The sequence below is a fragment of the Geotrypetes seraphini genome, chromosome 14 (genome assembly GCF_902459505.1).
Source record: "Geotrypetes seraphini chromosome 14, aGeoSer1.1, whole genome shotgun sequence".
Classification (NCBI taxonomy): domain Eukaryota; kingdom Metazoa; phylum Chordata; class Amphibia; order Gymnophiona; family Dermophiidae; genus Geotrypetes; species Geotrypetes seraphini.
In genome coordinates, this window is record NC_047097.1 from 43,161,862 (window position 1) to 43,184,778 (window position 22,917).

The window sequence follows — 22,917 nt, forward strand, 5'->3', positions numbered from 1 at the left end:
CACATGCAAATCCAAAAAAATTACTTCCAGTGCTTAGCGCAGCTTAGTAAAAGGGCCTATGTGAATATGTGCACAGACAGAGCCAAGAGTAACCTGGATTTAAATATCCTGTCTCACATGTCACAGAAATGATGCACTAGGCTTTGGGGAGGGAGGGAAAGCAGTTAATGAAAGTGTGGTAACCCCTGAAGGCTTTTATCTTGGGAGGAAACTTCCTTTCTAGCCCCTGGTTGCAAGGGAACTGAGAGCAGTCCGACTCCTTCAGCTGGGAGGATGAAGCAGGGAGCATAGAGAGGAAGAAGATAAGGAAAACACATTCAGATACAGGGATGACTGCAAAAAAATGGGTCAATATAAAGTGATATAATAAGGGCCTCTTTTAGTACAAGCCATCACTTATACGTAATTGATACAGGGTGGGTATTACTGTTCGCCATATGGACTTTAGAAAGTTTATACAGTGTGCGTGATGGGTTCAGTTTCTTTTAAATCAGTTCAAGAATAATAAATATATGACAACACTCTATTGAATCCCTGGAGTCCAGCAGAATTTATGACTGTACACATTACTCTTTGCCTGTCTCTGCAAATTGGCCAAGATCATAGGATGTCTAAATACTAAGAGCTGACCCAGTAGAACCAGGTCTCGAGTGAAGGCAGAAGATATGTGTTTTCCTTATTTTCCTTAAACTGGACTTTCTCCAGATGTTGTTCAGCTGCTCAGCAGGATTTTGCTCTTTACCATACATTTTTTTCCCATCAAGAACTGGAAAAAGTCCAATACTTGTAACTACCACATGAGGCTTAAGATAAGCCCCTTTTTCCAAAGTTTGTTTTATGCCAGGGAAAAAGGTATTTGAAAGATACAGTATAGGGTCATGATATTTTGTTGTCTGTAGTATGGCTCCTGTCAGGAATGTGTGTTAGTCAATGGTGTTTGAGATAAATTGAAACCTATTTCTTGCTGAACTGAAATAATAGAAATTATGACTTATTTATTTATTTTAAAAGTTTCTATACCATCTAATTCCTAGGCGGTTTACAAATAAGCACATACATCAAACAGCACAAAAAAGGAACACAACATCTAAAATTTAAATATAATGTAATTCCTTAAACAGGACAAATCGGACCCTATCAAAAAGCATTGACAAACAATTGTGTTTTGAGGAGCTTCCTAAAAGTTCCTCTATCAGTGCATTTTCTCAACTGCCCTACCAGCAAATTCCATAATGTCACTCCAGCACAACAGAAGGTCATAAGAACATAAGAATTGCCACTGCTGGGTCAGACCTGTGGTCCATCGTGCCTAGCAGTCTGCTCACGCGGTGGCCCTCTGGTCAAAGACCAGCGCCCTAACTGACACTAGCCCTACCTGCGTACGCTCTGGTTCAGCAGGAACTTGTCTAACTTTGTCTTGAATCCCTGAAGGGTGTTTTCCCCTATGACAGACTCCAGAAGAGCGTTCCAGTTTTCTACCACTCTCTGGTTGAAGAAGAACTTCCTTATGTTTGTACGGAATCTATCCCCTTTCAATTTTAGAGAGTGCCCTCTTGTTCTCCCTACCTTGGAGAAGGTGAACAACCTGTCCTTATCTACTAAATCTATCCCCATCAGTACCTTGAATGTTTTGATCATGTCCCCTCTCAATCTCCTCTGTTTGAGGAAGAGGCGGCCCAGTTTTTCTAATCTTTTGCTGTACGGCAGCTCCTCCAGCCCCTTAACCATCTTAGTTGCTGTTCTCTGGACCCTTTCGAGTAGTACCGTGTCCTTCCTCATGTACGGTGACCAGTGCTGGACACAGTATTCCAGGTGAGGGCGCACCATGGCCCGGTACGGCGGCATGATAACCTTCTCTGATCTGTTTGTGATCCCCTTCTTTATCATTCCTAGCATTCTGTTTGCCCTTTTCGCCGCCGCCACACATTGCGTAGACAGCTTCATTGATTTGTCGATCAGAACGCCCAAGTCTCTTTCCTGGGAGGTCTCTCAAAGTACCGCCCCCAGATATCCTGTATTCATGCATGAGATTTTTGTTACCGACATGCATCACTTTACACTTATCTACGTTGAACCTCATTTGCCATGTCGATGCCCATTTCTCGAGCCTGATTATGTCACGTTCCAGATCTTTGCAATCCCCCTGCGTCTTCACTACTCTGAAGAACTTTGTATCATCCGCAAATTTAATCACCTCACTCGTCGTACCAATGTCCAGATCATTTATAAAGATGTTGAAGAGCACGGGTCCAAGCACTGAGCCCTGTGGCACCCCACTGGTGACGCTCTTCCAGTCTGAGCATTGTCCATTTACCCCCCCACTCTCTGTTTCCTATGCTCCAGCCAGTTTTTAATCCACGTATTTCACCCTCGATTCCATGGCTCGCAATTTTCTGAAGTAGTTGTTCATGTGGAACCTTGTCAAATGCTTTCTGAAAATCCAGATATACAATGTTGACCGGGTCGCCTTTGTCTATCTGTCTGTTTACTCCCTCAAAGAAATGCAGCAAGTTCGTCAAACATGATCTGCCTTTGCTAAAACCGTGCTGACTGGTCCTCATCAGCCCGCGTCAAGGTGATCAATGATGCGGTCCTTTATCAGCGACTCTACCATCTTTCCCAGTACCGAGGTCAGACTCACCGGTCTGTAGTTTCCCGGATCTCCCCTTGAACCTTTCTTGAAGATCTGCGTAACATTCGCCACCTTCCAGTCCTCCAGAATCTTTCCCGATTTGATCGACAGATTGGCTATTAGTTGAAGCAGTTCAGCTATGGTCGCTTTCAGTTCCTTGATGACCCTCAGATGGAAGCCCAGGTTTTGAAAAGCTTCTTCTTTGGGGCCGCGTTGAGAGGGCATCCATGCATGCGCTGATTCAACATGATGACATCACGCACACGTGCATGTGACATCATCCCATTGCATGCGCAGATGCCCTCTCAACAAATGAGAACAGGTTAAGGGGGTGGGGCTATGGTGTGATGTGGGTGAAACAGGGCGGGTCTGAAAAGGCCCTAACATGCATAAGAAATAGGCCTATGGAAAGACTGCACTTCTTTTATGTGATTTATGTGGGGGCATTCCTGGGGGCAGAGTTGCAATGTACCTGCTCAGGGATTAAATTTAGATGATGTGTGGGTTGAGTCACATAGAAAAAGAATAGCAGATAAAAGCCAAATGATCCATCCAGTGCCCAACCGCAGCGTCCGCTACCTCCTCCTCTCCCAATAGGCTGAAGCTATTTACACTTGCATGGTGAAGTCATAGAGCCTATAGAAACATAGAAGCATGATGGCAGAAAAAGGCCAAATGGCCCATCCAGTCTGCCCATCCACAGCATCCACTATCTCCTCATTTCCCTGAGAGATCCCACGTGCCTGTCCCAAGCTTTCATGAATTCAGTCAAGATTTACATGCATATTTGATTAAATATGTGTATCAACATGTAAAGCTCATGCTGACATTTGGGCTTGCAGGAGATCCGGTCTGCCAGATTTGTTTTAGTATTATAGATAGACAAATAGGCACTTTCCTACCTTATTCAGCTCAGTGCTCTGTTATAAAATTACTCCCTGTATGTAGAAATTATTACTTGGGGGTAATATTGAATATGAGAACATTTTAGGAAAAAATCCTTTGTTCTACAGATATATTGTACTTTGCATATCTGCAGTACATAATGGTGTTATTTTAGCAGCCCTATTTGTGATTTCAATGTGCATAAAGTGACATAAAAATGCGTATATCGCATACTATTTAAATCCTGATTGACAAAGATGGGATATACATGTGCAAATCATGACAATGAGTGTGATCTGGGCTTGTTTGAGGCAGGACTGGGGTGGAACCAGTGGCATAGTAAGGGGGGGGCGAGTGGGTGGTATGCCCCGGGCACCATGTTGGTGGGGGTGCTGACATTTCTCCGCCCCCCACCTTTTCCCATTCCTCCCCTCCACATACGTGCCCCCTTTCCTTTCCCCCATATCTCTAGTTGAAAATGTTCGCGGCAGTCAACAACATGCTCTTCGCGACCCCATCAGCTCTCCCGATGACATCACTTCTGGGTGCCGCGCATAGGAAGTTATATCAGAGGGAGAACCAACGGGATCACGAGGAGCACGTTGTTGACCACCATGAGCAACAACCTCAACTAGAGGTGTGGAAGGAAGGGGCATGTGGCAGGCGGGAGCAGGGAAGGAGCAGGGGGGCGGAGATAAGGGCGGGGGGGGGCATTGCCCCAGGCACCTCTCACCCTCGCTATGCCACTGGGTGGAACTAAATTATACAAACCAATGAGATCGGGAATGCAAACCAATGAGATCGGTGTTTGGATTTTCAGCTGCTCTTGGAGACGTCTACAATAGGTTATTTAAAGGTGCTCATTTTCTGCCCCCTCCATCGCCTAGTGTTCCTCCCCCCCAACACCCCCTAAAAGAAATACTGGCAAATGATATCAGGTTCTGTTTTAGCTTAGGAAAACAGAGGTCCAGGTTTCTTAAAATGGGAGGCACACATAGATCTACCGGTATATGCTGGGACATAGACATTCAAGTTGGAGAAATACCAGCTAAAAACACTGGTGTCCAAATATTTAATGGGACAGAGACAGCAACAAAACTTGCGGGGATGGGATAGGGGAAATGTAGAATTCCTATGAACGTCGGAGCTGTTACTGTGGCGGCTGGTACTAAAAATGCTAGAGCGGCTTTGTAAAGAAGGGGGTTCATTGGCAAAATACCCTTAATAGCCTCAATAATTTGGAAAATATTTTAATTGGGTTTGCTTGTTTGTTTATTTATATTCCGATTTTATCAAGACAGAGCACAAAACAACATATACAATAAAATTACATACACGCATCTAAAAACAATATAAAAGGTGATATCCGATTCTATAAAAGATAGGTGGCTATCGGATATTTTTTATAGAATCGGATAGGCACCTAACGCCTAAGTGGGTGTTTCTATGGGTGGAGTGCCTCCACTAGCATGATTCTTCCAAAACTTAGGCGCCTAAAATATAGGCCTTTTAAAGCCTCGCCTACATTTCAGACACCCAAGTTTTTACATAGGCACTACTAGCTGCAACTATGTAAATGGCACCTAAATTACATTACATTACATTACAATGATGTCTTCTATCCCGTCAATACCTTTCAGTTCTAGGCGGTTTACAAGAGTTGGCCTGGGCATTTCCAGGGAGAATACATGGTTAATAGATGTTTTATGCGTCGGGATCTGTGGAGGATCGATCAGGTTTAGTTAGATCATTTGACAAATTTCTTGAATAGAAAAGTTTTAAGTTCTTTCCTGAATGTTTTGTAGTTGGGCATTATCCCAGGACAAGCAGGCAGCATATTCTTAACGCATGGGTGACGTCACCGACGGAGCACCAGTACGGACACTTTTACTAGAAAGTTTACTAGAAAGAAACTGGGGACCACGCACTCCTCCGTCGGGCGGGAAGGCACTCGCGCATGCGCGGTGGCGCATGCGCGAGTGCCTTCCCGCCCGACGGAGGAGTGCGTGGTCCCCACTTTCTTCGTTTCCGTGGAGCGAAGAAGACGCATGTGTTTTCAACGGCCGTTGAAAAGTCAGTTCCTGCCTTCCCGCTCGTGTAAATTTTCGTTCTTTTTCTCTTTTTCCCTTCGGGTTACTTCCCTTTTTATTTTCAAAAAAAAAAAAATTGTCGATTTTTCTTTATTTTTCAGGCCGACCCCGGCGGGGCCTGTTGCCACCATACAGGCCTCCGTCTTCGATTTTGCGGAGGCCGTGTTTCCCTTCATGCCCCCTCAGGCGGGCTTTAAGAAGTGTCAGCGGTGTGCACGCCCGATCTCCCTCACCGACCCGCACAATTGGTGCCTGAAGTGCTTGGTCCGGATCATCGGGCTGACACCTGCACCCGCTGTGCCACTCTTAAAAAGCGCACATTGAAAAATAGGCAGATCCAGCAAAATATTATTTTCAGTACCGGATCTGCCATGGAACCTGCCGCGACATCGACAGCACCTCAAAAGTCGGCACCGACTACTTTGACGCCACCGGATCCTTCTTCGGGGTCGCTGGCCCCAGGTAAGCCGGCTAAGAAGCCTTCCACTTCCCTTGAGCGCCCTCCTGCCACGGTTGCGTCTCCAGTCCTCCCGGCATCGCGCCGACCCCACAAACGCTCCGCTCCAATATCGGTGAGTGCCTCATCATCAGCCTCCTCATCGCCGGAGCGTGGAGCGGCACCTATGGTACTGAAAAAGAAAAAAGCGGTACCGGTGCCTCCCCTGGAATACCGCATCGCAGCCATACTCCAAACTCAGTTGCAACAGCTGCTGCAGCAACAACTCCAGCACCTGTTGCCAGCAATGTTGGCCCCACACCTTCCGGTGCAGGACCGGTCCGAGCCTCGCACGGTCCCATCAGTGTCGACCCCCTCGGTACCGCTCAACACTTCCATGCCAGTGCTCTCGGCTGAACCACACCGTTCCCATCCTACGGTGCAGGCCCGCTCTGATACCGACCCTTCCCGGCACCCGGAATGGTGCCGGTCTTCCTCTCCCGGTACCGCCTCGGTACGCTCCGGCAAGTCTCTCTCCAAGACCCGCCATACCGAGCCCTCCACACCGACGTCCTGCCGTGCGCACCCTGACATCAGGGACCCGGACTTATGGGAAGAATCCCCACCCGGTACCGAGGAAGACGCTTCATCGACAGACGAGGAACCCTCGGTGGCTGATACCAGTTCGAAACCCGAACAGTCCTCTTTCACCAAATTCCTCAGGGAGATATAGGCGGCTCTTTCCATTCCCTTAGAGTCCGACTCTAAAAAGTCCCAGGCTTTTCTCGATGCCCTAGACTTTGAGCAACCTCCCAAGGAATTCCTTAAGTATGGATAAGTTTGGCAAGCGCCTTTTCCAGAATGCGATGCTGGCCAACAGGGCAAATAATTACACCTTTCACTTCTCCTTCTACATGAAGCATCTGGTGCAACAACTCTCCGCCTTACAAAAATACATCCCTGAACGTAAGGTCCCCCTCTTCCAACAGCAAATTTCCAGTCTGCTCCAACTCCGGAAATTCAAGCAGTCTTCCATTTATGACTTCCATTTATGACTCGTTTGAGCTGACCTCTCGAGCATCTGCCATGGCTGTTGCCATGCGGCGTCTGGCCTGGCTGAGGGTTTCTGACCTTGACATCAACCATCAAGATCGCCTGGCTAACGCACCTTGTCTTGGTGATGAACTCTTCGGGGAGTCCCTGGACTCAACAACCCAGAAACTCTCGGTGGGATACTCTGGTGGGATCCTCTGGTGGGATACTGGTGGGATACTCTGGTGGGATACTGGTGGGATCCTCTGGTGGGATACTGGGATCCTCTGGATACTCTGGTGGGATACTCGGTGGGATCTCAGGTGGGATACTCTGGTGAAACCTAAAAAGAAGACTCCGCCTGCTCGCCCCTACAGACTGCAGTCTTCCTACCAGCGCAGGTTCTCGGCCAGACCTCTCAACCCGCCACAACAGCAGCCTCGCCGACCTCGTCACCAACATCAAACTCAGGCTCGCTCCCAGTCTCACCAGCCTGCCAAGCCTCTTCCTCCGTCAAAACCATCTAAACCCTTTTGACTCCTTTCTCCAGGGCATAGCCAGTCTCCCTCCATCATTGCCTCTTCCTCAGCCTATCGGAGGACGCCTCCAACTTTTCCTCAGCCGTTGGGAGGTCATCACATCAGACCAGTGGGTCGCCACGGCTACTCTCTCAACTTCCAGACTCTTCCACCAGACAGTTCTCCCATAGAGTCTGCTTTCCACTCCTCCCAATCCTCCCTCCTCCTGAGGGAGGTCCACTCCCTCCTTCTTCTCAACGCCATCGAAGAGGTACCCTCAGACCAAAGGGGTCAGGGATTCTACTCCCGCTACTTCCTGGTTCCCAAGAAGACAGGAGACCTCCGTCCCATCCTCGATCTCCGACCTCAACAAGTGTCTGGTCAAGGAAAAGTTCAGAATGCTCTCCCTGGCCACGCTTTACCCTCTTCTCTCTCAACACGACTGGCTATGTTCCCTAGACCTCAAAGAGGCCTACACTCACATTCCAATTCATCTGTCTTCACGTCGCTACCTCCGATTTCAGATACAGCACCGCCACTATCAGTACAAAGTGCTACCCTTTGGCCTCGCATCATCGCCCAGGGTGTTCACCAAGTGCCTTTCTCAGATCTCACAACCTCCAGGTGTTCCCCTACTTGGACGATTGGTTGGTGAAAGCACCTACGTCTCCACTTGTGCTACAAGCCACTCAGCACACCATCTCCTTCCTCCATCTCCTGGGGTTCGAGATCAACTACCCCAAGTCGCATCTGCTTCCCACACAGCGATTCCATTTCCAGTTCATTGGAGCCGTTCTCGACACCACTCTGATGAGGGCGTTTCTCCCCTCCGACCGCCAACAGACCCTGCTCCACCTCTGCCGTCAGGTGCTCCTTCATCACTCCATTCTAGCTCGGCAAATGATGGTCCTCCTTGGCCACATGGCCTTGACGGTCCATGTGCTTCTCCATGAGCGACTCCACTTCAGGACACCTCAATGGACCCTAGCCAACCAATGGTCACAGACCACGGATCCTCTTTCTCATCCCATCTCTGTGACATCGTCTCTTCAGCAATTTCTTCAATGGTGGTTGAACTCCTCCAATCTTTCCAGGGGTCTACTCTTTCATCTACCCCCTCACTCCATGATCATAACCACAGATGCCTCCCCCTATGCATGGGGAGCTCACCTGGGAGATCTTCGCACCCAGGGACTCTGGACCCCTCAGGAGCGTCAACATCACATCAATTTCCTGGAACTCAGGGCCATGTTCTATGCTCTCAAGGCCTTCCAGCACCTTCTCTACCCTCAGGTTCTTCTCCTGTGCACAGACAACCAAGTCGCCATGTACTACATAAACAAGCAAGGCGGCACCGGATCTCCCCTCCTCTCTCAGGAGGCCATCCGCATCTGGACCTGGGCCACGACCCACAGTCTCTTCCTCAAGGCTGTCTATATCCAGGGCGAACAGAACTCCCTGGCCGACAATCTCAGCCGCATCCTTCAACCTCACGAGTGGACTCTGGACCCTCCCACACTCCGCTCCATCTTTGCTCGGTGGGGCACTCCTCAGGTGGACCTCTTTGCAGCTCCTCACAACCATCAGCTGCCCCATTTCTGTTCCAGACTCTTCTCTCCTCATCGTCTGGCCCCGGATGCATTCCTGCTCAACTGGACGGATCGGTTCCTCTATGCCTTTCCTCCACTGCCTCTGATGTTGCGGACGTTATTCAAACTCCGCAGGGACAGAGCCACCATGATTCTCATCGCCCCTCGGTGGCCTCGCCAACACTGGTTCTCCCTCCTGCTCCAGCTAAGCTCCAGAGAACCCATTCCTCTTCCTGTGTTTCCTACTCTACTTACACAGCAGCATCAGTCTCTATTGCATCCCAATCTGTCCTCGCTCCACCTGACAGCTTGGTTTCTCTCGGGCTGACCTCTCCAGAGAATCTGTCTCAGCCTGTCCGTCATATTTTGGATGCCTCCAGGAAACCGGCCACCCTCCAATGTTACCATCAGAAGTGGACCCGGTTCTCCTCTTGGTGTCTACTACATCACCACGATCCCACCTCATTGGCGGTGGAAACTGTACTGGACTATTTGCTCTCTCTATCCGACGCTGGCCTCAAGTCTACGTCAATCAGAGTACACCTCAGTGCCATCACTGCGTTTCATGAGCCTATCCTCGGAAAACCTCTCACGGCTCATCCCCTGGTTTCCCGGTTCATGAGAGGCCTCTTCAATATCAAACCACCTCTGAAGCCTCCTCCAGTCGTCTGGGACCTGAATGTGGTTTTATCAGCCATCATGAAACCTCCTTTTGAGCCTCTTGCCACAAATTCGCTCAAATTTCTTATGTGGAAGGTGCTTTTCCTCATTGCCATCACCTCTGCCAGGAGGGTTAGTGAGCTGCATGCACTGGTTGCCGACCCACCTTTCACTGTTTTTCACCATGACAAGGTGGTTCTGCGTACCCATCCTAAATTCCTTCCCAAGGTGGTCTCGGACTTCCACCTCAACCAGTCCATTGTGTTGCCTGTCTTTTTCCCTAAGCCCCATTCTCATCCTGGGGAACAGGCGTTGCACACGCTGGAATGTAAGTGTGCCCTTGACTTTACCAGGGCTCACCGCTCGTCCCCTCAGCTCTTTCTGTCCTTCGACCCTAACCGTCTAGGTCGTCCTGTCTCTAAACGGACGCTTTCCAACTGGCTTGCTGCCTGCATTGCGTTCTGTTATGCTCGGGCCAGTCTCTCACTGGAAGGTGCTGTCACGGCCCACAGGGTCAGAGCTATGGCTGCTTCTGTGGGCCCATCGAGGAAATCTGCAAGGCTGCCACTTGGTCCTCAGTTCACACGTTCACTACTCACTACTGTCTGGACACCTTCTCCAGACGGGATGGACACTTCGGCCAATCTGTGTTACATAATTTATTTTCCTAATGGCCAACCATCCCCCCTTCCCTCTCTGTTCGCTTAGAGGTCACCCATGCGTTAAGAATATGCTGCCTGCTTGTCCTGGGATAAAGCACAGTTACTTACCGTAACAGGTGTTATCCAGGGACAGCAGGCAGATATTTTTACGTCCCACCCACCTCCCCGGGTTGGCTTCTTAGCTGGCTTATCTTAACTGGGGACCACGCACTCCTCCGTCGGGCGGGAAGGCACTCGCGCATGCGCGGTGCGGCCAACTAGAACTTTCTAGTAAAAGTGTCCGTTCCGGGGCTCCGTCGGTGACGTCACCCATGCGTTAAGAATATCTGCCTGCTGTCCCTGGATAACACCTGTTACGGTAAGTAACTGTGCTTTATAGTCAGCAGATTGGAGAGGTGGCAGTCTAGTTTCCCTGCTCTGGTGGCTAATAGTCCGTCGCATATTTTTTTGCTTTGCATAGCTTTGATTGGGGGGTGGGTAAAGTGTGCATGAGTTCTCCTTGGTGTGGATGTGTTTTTTCCTGATTAGGCAGTTGCTCAGATAGCTTGGTCCGTTTCCATTTAGGGTTTTGAATAGGGTGCAATAGAATTTGTATTTTATGCGGGCTTGTACTGGGAGCCAGTGTGAATCTCGGAAAGTGGTGGTAATGCTCTCCCAGAGGAGGTTATTGCGGAATCCACCGTTCTAGGATTTAAAAGCAAACTAGATGCACATCTCCTTACGAGAGGCATAGAGAGATATGGGTGACTAAAATTACGCTAGGTGTACACCCGGCTGGGCCTCCGCGTGTGCGGATCGCCGGACTTGATGGACCAAAGGTCTGATCCGGAGATGGTAGTTCTTATGTTCTTATTTGTTTTTTTCTAGAAGTAAGAATTTGTTTTTGTCTTGATTCAACTTTAATTTGTGGTCTCTTATCCATTTTGACACTGTTTCTAGTGCAGTGTATAGTTTGTTTGTTGTGTCGGGGTTGGTTTGGTCAAAAGGCAGGAGGATGGCGATGTCATCTGCATAGCTGTATGAAGTTATGCCTATTTTGTCTAAGTGTGTACCAAGTGTGGCTAAGTAAAGGTTGAAGAGTGTTGGAGATGGTAGGGAGCCTTGGGGGACTCTGCAGGGGTTGTTCCAGGATTCCGACTGTTCCTTGTTTGCTTTAACTCTGTATTTTCTTGAGCGAAGGAATCCTTCAAACCAAATGTAGACTTTGCCTGTGATTCCTATTGCCTCCAATGTTTGTCGTAGGATGTTGTAATCTACTAGGTCAAATGCCACTGTGTGATCGAATTGTATGAGTAGCATTTTTTTGCCTTTATTTAGGTGTTGTTTAGCTGTGTCTAGGAGGGACACAGCTAAACAACACCTATGTTTCTATGCTGTAGTTGCCTCTGAAGCCTGATTGTGAGGGGTGGAGTATATTCGGTGAGAAGTTTTGGTGAGAAGTATTCGGTGAGAAGTTTTGCTATGAGGCCTTCCATTAGCTTGATGTATAACGGTATGGAGGCTATAGGTCTGTAATTGGATATCATGGTGATTTTCAAAACCACCTCTCTGGACGTCTTGATTCCACAATTCAAGGGGTGCATATTGGAGGCATGTTATGGACAGGCTTTGGGCATGCTTAGACTTGGATGTCTTGCAGCAATAATGAAACCTTTTCCAGGATATCCGGGATCGAACTTAGACGTCTGGAGCTAGACCTATTTTAGAAGCATCTAAGCGCCAAAAAGATACCCAAAATGAACAAATGACCACTGAAGGAATTAAGTAATGACCCCCCTCACACTCCCCCAGTGGATACTAACCCCCTCACACACACCCAAATCAGAATGAAACAGTACATATTTGTATCTATATCAGCAGCATCTAGTATGGGAAATCCTAGTAGAGCAACACACAAGTAGCCTGGTGGGTGGGCTAGTGAACCATAGAGAGAAGGACCCAGGCCCATAAGCCACTCTAACCACTACTATATTGCCATACTAGTCTTTAAGCCCGTTACATTAACGGGTGCTAGAATAGATGTGTCTGTCTGTCTTTCTTTCTCTCTCTCTCCTTGGCCACTGTCTGTCTGTCTTTCTTTCTCTCTCTCTCCATGGCACCCTTCAGTCTTTCCCCCCCCCCCCTGAGCAAACCAAGATTGCTGCCTGCCCCCAGCACACCCCTCCCCCCAAAAGCCCCCTTTCCCGCTCCCCCTCCATTCTCCTGTCTGTCATTCTTTCTGTCTCTCTCCCTGGCCCCCTGCCTGCCTATCTCTCTCTGTTGTGCCATGCCTGCCTGTCTCTCCGTGGCCCCTTCTGTCTCCCCCTCCCCACGAGCAAACATAAGATTGCTGCCTGCCCCCAGCACAGCCCCCTTTCCATCTCCCCCTCCACTTCCCTGTGCAGCAGTAGCAGCTGGACACCTCGCAGCACCCACACCCTGTCCGCTTGCAAAGGACACCCTCCTGCCATTGTTCTCGGCGCTGCTCAAACCGCCACATGCACCGCAAATGACGCAAATCGAACATGGCCACGGAAGCACACAGCACGGCGGCAGGGATCACGGCCTCCTAAGTGCACATGCACGCTTAGGGTTTTATTATAGAGGATAAGTGCCACCTGCAGATATAATGGCTATTGGAGTGGTACATACATGGGTATAGTAGGTTTTGGGGGAGTTTTGGAGCGCTCACCATACATTATAAGGAGGTTATAGTGAAATGTAACTCTGGCACCCTTTATGTGAAGTTCACAGCAGTGCTCTCTAAAGTGCCCCACTGCTTTGCTGGTATGTCTGTGTGGTAAGTGTAGTATAAATGTTGGCCCCTCCTACATCCATATGACTTGGGCTTGGATGTTTTTGTGGTTAAAAATGGGCAAAAAAGTTAGGTGTCCTAAGGTTGGATGTCCTAATGGCCAAGACATCTAAGTAGGTGATTTAAAAAAAAAAAAAAAATTTGAGCGTCTAATGGTTTCAAAAATGGACGTTTCTCTGCTCTGACTTTTGGACATCTTCTGGGAAACGTTCAAAGTTGGACTTGGACGCACTATCGAAAATGGCCCTCTGTGTTTTTCTGCTTATTTTTGTTTGTCAGTGTGCACAATGGTTCGTGCATACACAGTGACTTAATTTGTATGTACAGTATGTTTAATTATTTTTAGAATTGTGATTAGTTTGTTTAATATTTCATAAAACTTAATAAAAAAAGATTTGAAACAGGTAAAATTCACTTTTAATGGCATGGAGAGGTTCTATGTTTAGCTTTTGGGATCAATACATATAGATAATATTTTGTGGATTTTCTCTCATGCTTAAGCAACAAAACTAAGAAAAGCGCACACTTTTGAAAGGATGTGCAGTATTACTGGTATAATTTAAAAAAGTTAAGTGTAGTTTTTGCTGAATGAATATAAAGAAGAACAAAGGTCCCAGAAACAGATAAAAAAAATACAGGAAAAGTGGGAATTAAAAAAAAGAAAATAACGCAATAAAATAAAAAGTTGTAGTAAGAATATTTCCCAAAACTAGCAAATATCAGCATTGGATTCAGGAAAAAAGAATATTGTAGCTATAATATCCAAGTCAGGAGTCAGTGGAATCCTGTAAACGTTGCTCTTATTCTATATCAATGTAAATGAAAAGTACAGTATTCTAAGGGGGGGAATTCATCAAGAGGCATTAGGGCTTTAAGTCATGGTAATTGGCATTTACTGTGATTTAAACAACCCTGCTTTTCTAAAAATAGCGCAGTGATAGCTAAATTTCCACACGTTAGTAAGTAATGAAATGCAAAGTATGCAAGTGCATGTTTTGCATCGCATTACATTTCAAAAGACCTCCTAACACAAGCTGTGGTGATAAACTGCAAGTTGCGTTGGGGCCTAAAACCCACAAGAATGACACCAGCTTTTTGCTGGGGTTATTTTACCATCCGGGAGTATTGAGCTACTAGCTCAGGGACCCCCCCCCCCCCAGAAGTTGAAAGCCCTTCCCCTACTTCTGTCTCCACCATGCCATCTTCATTGGTGGTACAAAGTGGTGGATCTTCGAGCATGAGCCATTCCCAGTCACTCCTACCCTATTCATCGGTAGCTCCAAAATGGCACAACTACAGTTAGTGGCTCAGATTTTCCTTATATGGAAGATCTGACTCCCTAGAAATAGTTGTGTCATTTTGGAGCTACTGATGAATAGGATAGGAGTGACTGGGCATGGCTTCTGTCTGAAGAACTCCCCTTGGACCCCCAGAAGACCCTTGGACCCTTGGACCCTGAACCACCAATGAAAATGGTACAGTAGGGATAGAGGTAGGGTTACCAGACATCCAGGAAACCCTGGACATGGGCTCTTTTTAGAGGACTGTCCGGGTGCCCAGAAGGATTTTCCAAAACCCAGCAGTTTGCCCGGGTTTTGGAAAGCTTGCTGGGGGCGGAGCTGGGGTGGAACAGGACGGGGTTAGAGGCAGAACAGGGCGAGACTGGAGGCAGAATGGGGCAGGGATGGGGTGTTATAAGGTGGGGCTGCAGGTGGAATGGGGTGTGGCCATGCATCCAGAATTTTTGGCCGCAAAATCTGGTAACCATAGGTAGAGGTAGGGGACAAGGAGGGAGGGTCCCTGAGCTAGTGGCCCAGGAGTATCAGGTTGTGGTTTTGTGGGATTCAGCAACCTGCAGTACTGGGCTCCCCCAGGTTCACTTTACTGCACATTGATGAATTTCCACACCCCCCCCCCAAAAAAAAAAAAAAAAAAATCACGTATCGCATAGATCTGTTGAAGAACTGTCCTCCAAAAGAATCCATACCTGATATTTTCAAATTTTTGGAGATTTTTAATAATCTTTTCTTACTTTATTATGTTCTCTTTTTTATTCTCACTTTGCCTATTTGCTTTATATATTTTGGTGCTCATTTTCATTCAATAATAACATGAAAATAAATGGCACATGTTATTAACATTTTCCATGTTGTTAAAAACACCAGCCCATTGAATTGAATTGAATTGAACACAGTGCAGGGAAGAAAATGTACATTAAGAAAGCATTAATGGAAAACTGTAAGATCTCACTGAGCTTGTTAACCTATTCCTATTTGCATTCTAGATGATACATCAGCAGCTGAACCCAGGGGTGCACTATGAGTATATTATCCCAAGAGCAAACGTGATCAGGCCTCTGTTACCCCCACACAGAAGACCAGGTGAACCTTTCAGTGTATATGGACATTCATACAAGATTACATATTTTGTGCCTTTTTCATATAATAATGCCAAGCTTTTTTTAATGTCTTCATAATATGTAAATTATTTTATTCAATACAGTAATATTCTTAATAAATTATGCCCTGATATTCATCTGGTAGCAGTCGGTGACTTTAAAGATGCCAACTGCCATGGGCTTAATTTTACTCATACAAGCAATGCTAGTCCTAATCTGGAAACACATATTGAATATCTAGGTAATTGGTGGCACCCAGTAATTATCTGGAAACAGGCATTAATCCCCTCCCTTCCCCCCCTCCCCCCCATGAGCATTGGAACAGCAGCAGAGCTATTAGAATTCTATGAGCATCAGAGCATTTAGGCCCAGATTCTGTATAGGACGCCCGGGAAGGGCATCTTATACAGAATCGAGTCTATGTCCGCCTAAAAAAACCCAATTCTGTAACCGACGTCCATGTTACAGATGCCAGTTACAGAACCGGGTTAGTGTAGACGCGGCCGCTACACTTATCACGGTAAGGGATCTCTCTGCCGTGAGTATAACGGCCGCAGCCACATGTCCCCCCGCCCCCGCGATCACCGGCAGGAGGGTGCCCAACCACTCCTGCCGGAAGAAGACCTCCCCCACTCCCCAATCACCAGCAGGAGGGTGCTCTAGGAGCCTGGGCCAATCAGGCCTTAGGCTTATTGGGGATGTGCCGGAAAGGGGTGGGCCCACCTTATTTCGACGAGGCATGTCTGCTGGCCTTCTGGCAGGAGTGGTTGGCACCCTCCTATAGGAGGTGGGGGGTCTTCTTCCAGCAGGAGGGGTTGGGTACCCTTCTGCCACTGATCATCGAGGGGGGGGAGGCAGGCGGCCACTATGCCTATTGCGGCAGGGAGATACCTTGCCACGATAAGTATAGCGGCCACATTTACTTACAATGTAGGCCAACATTTTGCTGGCCTACATTGTAAGCGTCTCCCACTCTACTAGGGAAATGCATAGGGCTGCCTAAGGCTACCGCCTAGCCTTAAGCGAGCTTTGGCAGTCTTGCCGGCCTCCCTAGGCTCCCAGAGGCGCCTTCAATATATAAAGCCTGCCTGGGGAGCATTTTGTTAAAAAACGTGCATCCAAATTGGCTGATTAGCCTCACATCGGTTCCAGGGAAGATAATCGAAACACTGAAAACAAAGATAACATTGTACAACATTTGGAGGATCACAATTTAATAAGGGCTAGTCAACACAGCTTCAGAAAAGGGAAGTCATGTTTGACAAATTTACTACAATTCTTTGAGAAAGTGAACAAACATTTGGACAGTGGAGATCCAGTGGATATAATTTACTTGGACTTCCAGAAAGCGTTTGATAAGGTCCCACATGCAAGGCTTATGAAGAAACTACTAAGCTATGGAATAGGAGGAGAAGTGCACAGATGGATCGGCAAATGGCTAGAAAACAGAAGGCAGAGGGTTAGCATAAATGGGAAATTTTCGGATTGGGAGAAAGTGACTAGCGGCGTGCCCCAGGGCTCAGTTCTTGTTCAATATTTTTATAAACGACCTAGAAGAGGAAACAACATGCAATATAATAAAGTTTGCAGATGATACAAAACTATGTCGGGCGGTTGGCTCTCAAAGGGACTGCGAGGACCTCCAGAAAGATTTGAACCAGCTGGAAACGTGGGCGACAAAGTGGCAGATGAGTTTTAACATAAACAAATGCAAGGTGATGCATCTAGGAAGGAAAAACAAAGAACACGAGTATAAGATGTTGGGGGTGACATTAGCAAAATGCGAACAAGAAAAGGATTTGGGGGTACTGATTGACAATACCCTAAAGCCATCGGTACAATGTGTGGCGGCGGCGAAGAAAGCAAACAGGATGTTAGGCATAATTAAGAAGGGGATCAAGAGTAGATCGGAAGATGTCATAATGCCACTTTATAGAACAATGGTCAGACCGCACTTAGAATATTGTGTCCAACACTGGTCTCCATACCTCAAGAGGGATATAACTCTGTTGGAGAAAGTGCAGAGGCGAGCCACGAAACTTGTCAAAGGAATGGAGAATTTGAGCTACAAAGAACGACTCAGGAAACTGGGATTGTTTACCCTCGAGAAGAGAAGACTGAGAGGGGATTTGCTAGAGACTTTTAAAATATTAAAAGGATTTGATATAATAGACCAAGAAGCAGCATTGCTAACATTCTCGGATGTGACACGGACAAGAGGTCATAGCCTGAAACTGAGCGGCAGCAGGTTCAGGACAAATGTCAGGAAGTTCTGTTTCACACAGTGAGTGGTGGGTGCTTGGAATGCACTCCTGGAGGAGGTTGTGGCGGAGACTACTGTACTGGGGTTCAAGCGCAGGTTGGATGCACACCTTCTTGCATATCATATTGAGGGATACAGTAAAGTCGGGTCTCCAGAAAGGAGTACCAAAATGGGCCGCCGCGTGTGCGGAGCACCGGACTAGATGGACCTCGGTCTGATCCGGTGAAGGCATTTCTTATGTTCTTATGTACAATCGGAACGCACTTTGCAGAATCTGGGCCTTAGTGCTCTGGGCCATGGTAGAAACCTCTACCACGGCTTAGTAAAAGGAGGAGGGGGTAAGTTAGATGCCTAGATTAGCTAGGCGCACTGATCTCTGCACCTAACTTCAGACACAGTTTATAGAATCTGGGCCTAAGTGCCGCTGAAATTCGCAGTTAGAGCCAGATTCTGTAAATAACGCCTAAGTGGCGTCTACATTGTAGGCGCCACTCCGCATGGTTGTCTCTAGGCGCTGCTTATAGACTCACACCTATTTTAGCGGTGCCTAACTCAGACACCTAGCACCGCCTAAGTCTACCAAGCCTGCTCCTAACCATGCCTACTTTTCAGGTAGGTGTCGTAAGGCATCAGAGGGCTCCTGGACTTAAGCATTGCTAGGCACCAGTTTGAGTTCCACATGGAACTCTTAATTGCTTAATTTTTGTTTTAGTTTATTTCTATAAGCTAATTAAATTTGGGTTGTGTGCGGATTAGTTAGGCATTGCTAGGCGTCCTCAATGTAGGCGCCATTTATAAAACCTGGTCCTTATAGTCTGACTCAAAGCTGGCTATGTTGGGGGCATTCCAGGGGTGGAGTCAGCACTTGCTGAGATTCGGCCCTTAAGCGACCAGGTTTAGTGCATAAATAGGACCACCTTGTGACCCTGGGCAGGTCACTTAATCCTCCATTGCCCCAGATACATTAGGTAGAGTGTGAGCCCACCGGGACAGATAGGGAAAAATGCTTAGAATAGAAATGGTATATGAAAGCTCAAAATAAATAAATATGCTACCCCATGTCAATTTAGATAGCTGTATTTTAGCTGACTCAAAACCAACCAGATATTCAAAGCCAAAGCCCAGACAGGGTCAGGTTTTGAATATTTAGGAATAACTCTATGTGCAGTGAGCTCATCACCGTCAGCTGAGTACCCGGCCCAAAATACATTCTTAACAAACATAGCAACAACATAAATTCTTAATAAGCGTGCTTAAATTTTTTTCTGAAACAATAAATAACCTAATACCTTCAGCTCATTAGGAAATGTATTCTGACAGGCTGACCTCACACACGCATGCACAACTATCATTAAGCCTTTCCTAAATACAGTGGAACCTTGGTTTACGAGCATAATTTGTTCCAGAAGCATGCTCGTAAATCAAATTGCTTGTATATCAAAGCGAGTTTCCCCATTGGAAGTAAGGGAAACTCCCTTGATTCATCCCCCCCCCCCCCGAGGTCACTGGTGCTGTTCCACTTTACCCCCCACCCCCGAGGCCACCGGCGCTGCTCCACACACCCCTGAGAACCGGCATCGCCCCCCGCCTGAGAAATGGCAACGCCCCCCCTCCCGCTCACATCATGCGCCCCCTCTCCCCACGATCCAGCCCCCCTCTCCCCACCCAAACACAATCCCTTACCCCGATCCGGCACCAATGCAAAGGACATGCCGGTGCTGGAAAATCCTCCCTCTTGCCTGGGCTGGGCCTTGAGCATCTGCGCATGCACAAGGCCTTCTGGTTCTTGCTCAAGGCCCAACCCAGGCAAGAGGGAGGATTCTCCGGCACCGGCATGTCCTGTGCGTTGGTGCTGCTGCCAGATCAGGGTAAGGGATTGTGTTTGGGCGCGCAGACGGGGGATGACAGATAGTGGGGGGGGGGTGCGAGGCGAGAAGGGGGGATACCGGATTGCTGGGGGGGGAGGGCCTCGTAAATCGAGTCAATGCTCGGTTTGCGAGGCACAATTTGCAGGAATGTTTTGCTCGTCTTACAAAACACTCGCAAACCGCGTTACTCGCAAACCGAGGTTTGACTGTACTGGCACATTAACCAAATATTCCACAAAGCAGTACCAACAAATCTTGACTCTGCATATTTAGGGACTTGAGCAAGATGACTTCCGGGATTCAAATCTCTTCATTGAGATCTAACTACAGATTAGACAGAAAAAATATTGATATAGAGAACCATTGTTAATCCATTTTTAATGGTCTAACTTCAATTTAGTTTTCGTCAACCAATACTGTATTTTAGATATACAATCATCCAACCCCGCTAAAGTCCCCTGACAACCTTGAAATAATTAACAAAATATCTTTATCATTGGCGCACATACGGGATGAGAGAGTAGCATCTTAAATAACAATGACTGCAAGCAAACATTAGCACTTACAACAAACTGGAGCCCTGTGGTATTCCAACTGAGGACACCAAGGGCTTAGAACATACATTTCTCCACTGCACTCATTGGGGGAAATTCTATAAGGGGCGCCTAACTTAATCAATAAATTGGCGTTAATTCTGAGCTTTAACAAGCTCATAATTGAAAAAAATAAAAATGAATTGGATGATAAGCGCCTATCTTCTTAGGCATGATTCTACTGCAGAAAAGATAGGTGCCTATCGCATGGTGCCTATTGGCACCTAACTCCCAAGTAGGCATGTTTAGGGTTAGAGAAGGATGTAGGCATTGCTAGATATGATTTTCTAAAGGACTTAAGTGCCTATAAGGTAGATCTTTAAAGCTCTGGCCTACATTACAGGCACCTACTAACTTTAAGAAGCCTTCTATGGCACTTATTATTTTTTATTACCACATAATAAATATATTTATATCACAGTGATTTAAATAACATATTACCAAACCACACTTTCTGTGAACAAATCACACTACACAACTGTTTTCTTTATAAAATAGCTCAATGGGAATACCCCATTGGCCCAGAAAACCTGGACTGGAACACAGCCTTTTCTATTTCAGTTCCATTCAACACTACATTGTCCCGTTTTTAAAACTATCACATGTTCTTTTGTTGTATTGCAAATTGTTACCACAGTTTCATGTTGCTCAACCACAATGATTATAGTTTATGCTTTCTGATATCACCATTGGACTCTACAATCATGTTGCTCAGTTGGCCCTACTGAGCCCAGTGATTTGTTCACAGAAAGTGTGGTTTGGTAATATGTTATTTAAATCACTGTGATATTTATTATGTGGCAATAAAAAATTATAAGTGCAATAGAAGGCTTCTTAAAGTTAGTAGGTATTTATTGTTGAGTTAGCTGAAGCCATTTTAAGGCCCTCTTTTACTAAGGTGCGCTGATTAGCGAGTGCTAAACGCTAACGTGTCCATAGACTAACATGCGCGTGTTAGTGTTTAGAGTGCCTTAGTAAAAGAGGGGGTAAGTGATTTAAAGCCATTTGTACTAATAAGTTTTAAGTTAGGTGCAATTCTGTAATAGGCGCCTAAGTGTGATTGACAAGAGACAGGTACCAATATTATAGGCGCCTCTCTTTTTAGATGCCATATACAGAATTCCCCCCATTGTGTCCATCCATGAATGAAACCAGGTATTGAGAATGTTTACCACACCATAGTCTTTCAATCAGGCCAACTGTATCTCATGATCTATGAAAAGCCACTGTTAGATCTCCATCCTGCACATACTACCAGGGCTACTACAGTTGCCTCTATACTACATCCTTTCTGAAAACCTATAGGCCGAGAAGCCAGAAAACCAGCCTAACCTAAAAAAAAAAATTAAAAAAAAATCTGTCAATTGTACTATCACTTCTTTAACAATTGAAATTCTTAGAAACGGGAGTACAAATATGGGTCGATAATCAGATGCATTAAATTGTACAGTTGCGTTAACTGTAGAGATAGGCATGCCACTGCTTTCTTTAACTGCATTGGAAACATCGTTTCTTCCATAGAGGCATTTACAATATTTAACAAAGCTACTGCTAGAGTCTTTTTAGCCTTTTAAATTAACCCTGCTGGAATCATGTCCAGTGGGACTCCATTAAGTTTCATTGTAGTTCTTAAAAAAAAAAAAAAAGTGTTCTACAGTCTAAACAGTAATTTCCATCAACCACTTCTCTCAGCTCCCTCATTCCCCTCCTGCCTCCTAACCAACTCATCCTCTTCCCACCTTTCAACAATTCCCTTATCAGCAGTTTGCTAACTCATTAGCCTTAGCTAAATCGGTAATATGACCTCCATCTTCCCTCCAACTAGCTCTGAGAACAGTTAAGCTGTCGACAATTTGCAACAATTCACATGGTTTATTTATAGCAGACAATAATGCAGAGTGATTAAAAAAAAAAAATCCTCTTCACCTCCATCATTTTATGATTATCTATATAACCTGATTTGCCTCTTGTAACCCTCCTTATCTTTGCCCAAACAACATCTCTGCCATTTCCTCTCAAATCTGCTATTATCTCTACGCCTATTGTCTTTAGAGTACCACGGAGCTTTCTTATTCAATTTAATATTTATATTCTTCACAGGAGCAACAGCATCTACTACTTTGATCAATAGTGTCTCTAGATAGCTTCAGTCAGACAGGATAATTCTAAATTATCAGTCAACTCCTAAAAAGATCTTTGAAAAATCCTATTGCTGTGCTAGGGAATCTCTACAGTATTCTACAACTTAAAGGAGATGAACAGGTGGTCGACAAAGAGGGCAAATTGATAACGCGTAGACAAAACAACTAAAGTGCCCTGTTTTGATGGAAAAAAAAAAGAAACGAAGCATGTGCCCTTTCTCATGTGTGGGAAGAATAACATCCTTTGAATAGCAACCTCTGCGTTTTCAGTGACTTGCATGTTTTAATGCGGGCATATTTTAAACCGGACTTGCATGTTTTAAACCGGAACTGCTGCGACCCGCGGCAGGAGAGAT

The 22,917-nt window shown here is 46.4% G+C and overlaps 1 protein-coding gene across 4 annotated transcripts in view; it reads left to right on the forward strand.

Moving 5' to 3' along the window:
- Positions 1 to 22,917, forward strand: part of THSD4 (thrombospondin type 1 domain containing 4) — a 1,080,479-nt gene that overhangs the window by 990,966 nt on the left and 66,596 nt on the right. For all 4 annotated transcript variants that reach the window (XM_033919867.1, XM_033919866.1, XM_033919868.1 and 1 more), the window contains one exon: positions 15,583 to 15,679. In XM_033919867.1, coding sequence (XP_033775758.1) covers positions 15,583 to 15,679 — 97 coding nt within the window. The remainder of the gene's footprint in view (positions 1 to 15,582; positions 15,680 to 22,917) is intronic.